We start from the raw sequence: 4,853 nt of genomic DNA, 5'->3' as shown, positions 1-4,853 counted from the left end.
AGGGAGACTCCTGATCCCCCCCCTCATAGTGCTACCCCATTCTGTTCCACTAGGCAGCCCAGGAAGGGGGGAGGTGAGGGCTGGCTGACTCAGCCTGCAAGTGCTTAGAGATCTGCAGCTGAAAGGCCCCAACACTGTTCAGCTAATGATTATTATTAACTCTGAACAGGGCTTGGCACAGCAGCCAGCTGGCTCGGGAGGATGCCTGGATCTCCCACAGCGAGGTTTTAAAAACAAGACCCAGAGCAGCCAGGCACGGGGGCGGGAGGGTGGGGACAGGGAGGAAGAAGGGACAGGCCAGTGTCTGAGCAGGGAGGGGTAGTCTGCCCTGTGAGAGGGTGGGGAGAGGAGGCGCCGCTGACAGCAGAGAGCAGCCTACCTTGAAGCAGCTGAGGAGCTGAGAGGTGAGGCTGGGAGACCCGCCCAGACACAAAGCCCTGCCATTTACCACCCCCCTCCCAGCCATGGTGGGTGTCTGGGATGGGGTGCATCTGAACCCGGAGTGGAAATCCTATTACCATCTGGATTTAGACACAAAAATCATCTCATATCCTCAAGGTTGAGTTTAAATATAATCATCTGGAATTAGGACTCAGTGAGCTTGATATGCAAATTTGTGCAAATGACACAGTTTTGTTTTGTTTTTAATTTGAGCACCCTGACTTTTTTTTTAAGGCGAAACAGACTGACTTTCACTAGCCAGGGGCCATTTGCTTTTCTCCTGAGGCCTCTCCTCATTGCTGAGGAAGCTAGCTAATATCCCAGATGGGGAGACGTGGGGAAGTGGGGGACAGAGGGTTTAGGGAGGAGGAAAACACACAAGCAGGAGACATATGTGGCCGGCAGCCACCCAGATCCCAGCTGGAGGAAGAGCGCCCTGGCACTGAGGTCTGATGGCTGTCCAGCTGCTGCCCCAGGATGTGAGGGCAGGTGGTGATGAAGGGAGAAATACAAAGAGAGGAGGGGAGGGAAGTCCCCCCACAATCTGGCCAGTCACCTCCTGGTGACCTACACCCTCTACCACAATCAGACCAGATAAATAAGATCCCACCAGCGTCCCCTCTCTGCCCTGTGCCCTTGTCCTCCAGGCCTACTGGTCAGAGAGGTGACAGCTGGGGCCTTTTCCTCCTGCAGAATATAAATGACTTCCCCCTTCCTCCCAGGGCTGGGAATAGACATCAGCTGGCACAGCCCACGCAAACTGCCGGCTGTCAGCCCGCCTGCCCGCCCGCCCGCCAGCCCCCGCACCACCTGGGAAGAGGCAACACCTCAGGCAGGCTCAGGCTGTATGGCATTGCCTGCTTGGCTCTTAGAACAAGCTGGAGGGCCCTACCTGGCCCTCACGCTGCTGTAGGCAGGGCGAGACTCCTAGCGCTGGCATATAATGGAGGGAGAGGAGATGGAACCCCTGATGGAAGTGACCCCAGGTGAGCACCCCTTCCAAGTTCAGATCACACTGGCTAGCTTGAGAGGGGAGAGAGGGCAATGAGAGAGACAGGAACATCATCCTCTGCGTAGCATGGCCCCAGTTTGGCTGCTCAGGGTCTAGAGGGTTCCTGGGAGATGCCACCTGATCAAGGAGGAGCCAAGTGAGGTCCCCTAGAGGACTCTCCTGTCCTTGCAGCCACCCTTCTAGCACTGTTGAGTCATGCGAAGGTCCTTTGCTTCTGAGCCACCCAGAGAGGAGGGCCTGCATTTTTAAAAAGCCTGCAACATCCCAAACACTGCCATTTAGGCAGGCCTCCCCCGCCTCCTGGGACCGGAAGCACCAGTCCCTCTACCCTAGGCCTCCCAGAGTTTCCACTGAGCTGTCTCCTCTCAACATCAGTCCCTGCCGTCATCACGGAGGCTCCATCTCCTGGACTGAGCCAGACCAGAGCTAACTAGTCTGGCATCCAGTCCTCATCATGGAGGGCAGTCTGGGGAACTACTTTCAGTTTAGAAGAAGGAGGGGTCTCTGGAGGAAAGGAGACCCAGCCCACATTTGCCAGCTGGCACCTAACTCAGTCCCCTTCTGGGCCAAAAAGCTGGCAAGAGGTTTTTGAACTGAGAAAGCTTAGATGACAAGATGAGAGGGGAATCAGGGAGACTTGGTTTTTCCCTAGATCAAAAGAGCCCTGCGCCACTTTCTCAGTTATTTTGTTCTGAAAGCTCCAGGACAGCTCCACGAAGCTATGCGCCAGACAAGGGCAAAGCGTGAGATGCTGAGGACTTTGTGACTGAGAACGGATGTCGTGCATCCCTCAAGCCCAGATCCGCTAAGCTGAAGGATGCTCTAGATAGTGTTAAGATGCTGTCCTCTTCCTCCCAAACAATAAAGTGACTTCAGTGCCTTACTGCCTTGGAGTTCGGGAGACCCTTCTCTCCACAGTGCCTGCCCCCATGTGCCCTGGTCCAGGGGCTACATTAACACAGATTCCTAAAAGACAACAAAGGCAGACCTGCCCCACCAGAGAGGTAGGGGCTCAACAGATGGAAGAATTCCATCTTGAGTCTGAGTGGCTGAGTCCATGGCCCAGAACCGGGAGGGTGTTCTGGGACGGCAGCTTGACAGACTGTTTCAAAACATTCATTACACAGCTGAGGACACTGAGGTCCTGGCGCATGTAACTTGCCTAAGGTTGTTGTACAACAGAACCTATGAGAACTATCACCCTAATCTCTCTCTCCACTATATCACACCGCTTTCTCAAAAGTGATTCAAAGTGCCACAGCTGCCAACCATAAGTTATAAGAACCCAACTCTTCATCAGGCATACAAGCAAGAAAAGATTTCCACCGACGGCACCACCACCACCCAGCACATCTGTCTCCCATCAAGCACAGAGGCTTTAGGAACAGGCTCCCCATCACCTTTCACTTGCACTGAGTACATTTCCTCATTTTGGCCCACTGAGTCATCCCTCAGCATTAGCAGTTTGGGTTTCTGCAGCCCCTGACCCAGCTAAGAAGTAATACTTCTGAAATGGATCCATTCGAAGGTCATCAGTAGAACCACTGAAGTCCAGTGCAAGCATTCCACCTAGATTCAGCGTTCAGAAGGACTCAGATTTCAATTTTCTTCTTTGGTAAGTAGGAGCTGGAGATCTGATGCATGATCACCAGGGCTGGGTAGAGGGGCAGAGCCAGGCACAGGTACCAGGCTGCACCTTTGATCTGGGCCTGGAACCACACTGAGCACATGCCCAAGAGCACCGTTAACGTAGCCATCAGGTAGACCACCAGTCCGCATGTCAGATGGTAGAGCTTGAGGCGAGCCACCCTTGAGATCCTGGCTTGCCGGGGACAGAGGAGGCAGAGCCCACACATGGCCTGGCCAGCAGTGGCCAGCAATGTCAGAGCCCCTACCCAGCTGTGCCAGGACACCAGGTGGTGCAGCTCACTGCGGGTCTTGCTGGAGATGATGAAGCCCAGGCCCAGGGCTGCACAGAGGATGGCTAGGGTCTGGCCTGCCCAGTGGAGTCGGATCCGGGACTTTCGGGAGCAGAAGAAGAACAGGGAGTGCTCAGGCGAGAGGAGCAGAATGGCCTCAGCCATGCAGAGGCAGAACTGTGAACACAGGAGAGGGCCAGTGAGCCCCAGGCCCATCTCTGAGGCCTGAGAAAAAGGAGGTGCTCTCATATATCCAAACAAGGACAAAGGGTGGAGACTAAAGAACTCCCACCAGGTCCTCTTGCCTCACAGGTGAGCATTTGGGGGTATAGTACAACTGGGCATCAGCATTTGAGTGAAGTCTCATCACACAGGTTGTCACCCATGCCAGCCACTTCCCCTCAGGCTGCTATGGCTGTGTTTTTACCAGTGGGAATAGCAAATGTTAAACTTCTTTCTGAACTTGAGGAGTGTGGGCTTTTTGGGGGACGGGGAAGGGAGGAGTCACTGGGTAACAACCCCTTCTACTTCCTCCATTCAGGCCCTGGTGTAAGAAGAAAAATCTTCCATGCCCCCCCACGCCCTTCAACAAAGTGACATCCACAGCCCAGCCCTCCATATTTCCCAATAGGTCACAGGAAAACTGGAGCCCTGGTTACTTCCCCCACCTCTCTGCGCCTTAGAAAGGTTAAGTCTTCCGAAGAGTGGGTGCTTCCTTAGGGGCACAATCAAATGAATCAGCTGCACAAAAAAGCCCAAACTCACCGCCAAGGTCATGAATACAGGGTGCCAGGAGAAAAGACCTAAGAATCAAAGAGAACAGACTGACGTCTAGGCACCAGTGTTTCTGCCCCGGTGGGTGGCTGGTTGGAGCCCAAAGAATTTAGCTGGTGGGGTGGGGGTGTTGGTCAGTAGAGCATCCCCAACCCTGATCAGAAATCAGGAGCTCAGGGCAAAGCAGGGCAGCCGAGAGGCCTTGGGGCGAGCATCCTAGAAGGCAACCAAACACGTTGGTCCTGGGTTCCGGACTCGTCACCTCGCAGCTGTCTGCCCAGTCTTGGGGGGCCCTGGCCTCCCTGTCACCGGCATCCTCTGAGGGACTCAGCTTAGAGGACCAGCTGCTGAGTGCAGTTCTGCGGTCGGTCTCTCCTCCCCAGTCCCCAAGCCCCGCCCCGCCCCGGCCCGCCCCGCCCCTGCACCCCTCCACCGCGCGCCCCGAGCCGCGGGGATCCCCTCTCCAGGTTTCCGGGGCGCCAGGCGCGGCCCCTCCCGCGCGCCGGCCCCGCCCCGGCCCGCCCCGGCCCGCCCCGGCCCGCCCCGCGTGCACACTCACTGGTTCCCGGCCGGGACAGCAGCGTCAGGAAGATGGTGAAGCCCAAAGCCACCAGGTGCGCCAAGATCCCGCTGCCTCTCCGCAGCCAGCGGGTCAGTCTCGGCTCCCGCGCCGGGGCCGGAACCAGACCTACCTCCAGGGACTGCAT

At 56.3% G+C, this 4,853-nt stretch overlaps 1 protein-coding gene across 2 annotated transcripts; it reads right to left on the bottom strand.

The window, feature by feature from the left end:
- Window positions 1-3,045: 3,045 nt before the first annotated feature.
- Window positions 3,046-4,853, bottom strand: CYB561D1 (cytochrome b561 family member D1; the record flags this gene model as incomplete). 2 transcript variants are annotated; one of them, XM_084241950.1, is made up of 3 exons in its annotated part: window positions 3,046-3,549; window positions 4,114-4,175; window positions 4,706-4,853. In XM_084241950.1, the coding sequence occupies 3 exons, from the start codon at window positions 4,851-4,853 to the stop codon at window positions 3,046-3,048; spliced, it is 714 nt and encodes a 237-aa protein (XP_084098076.1). The 2 variants fall into 2 exon arrangements, with proteins under 2 accessions (XP_084098076.1, XP_084098077.1); XM_084241951.1 differs by having other exon boundaries at window positions 4,138-4,175.

The sequence above is a fragment of the Talpa europaea genome (genome assembly GCF_964194135.1).
Source record: "Talpa europaea genome assembly, chromosome: 9".
NCBI classification, from domain to species: Eukaryota; Metazoa; Chordata; class Mammalia; order Eulipotyphla; family Talpidae; genus Talpa; species Talpa europaea.
Note: the sequence above shows the minus strand (reverse complement) of the source record. Positions and strands in the feature narration are given on the sequence as shown.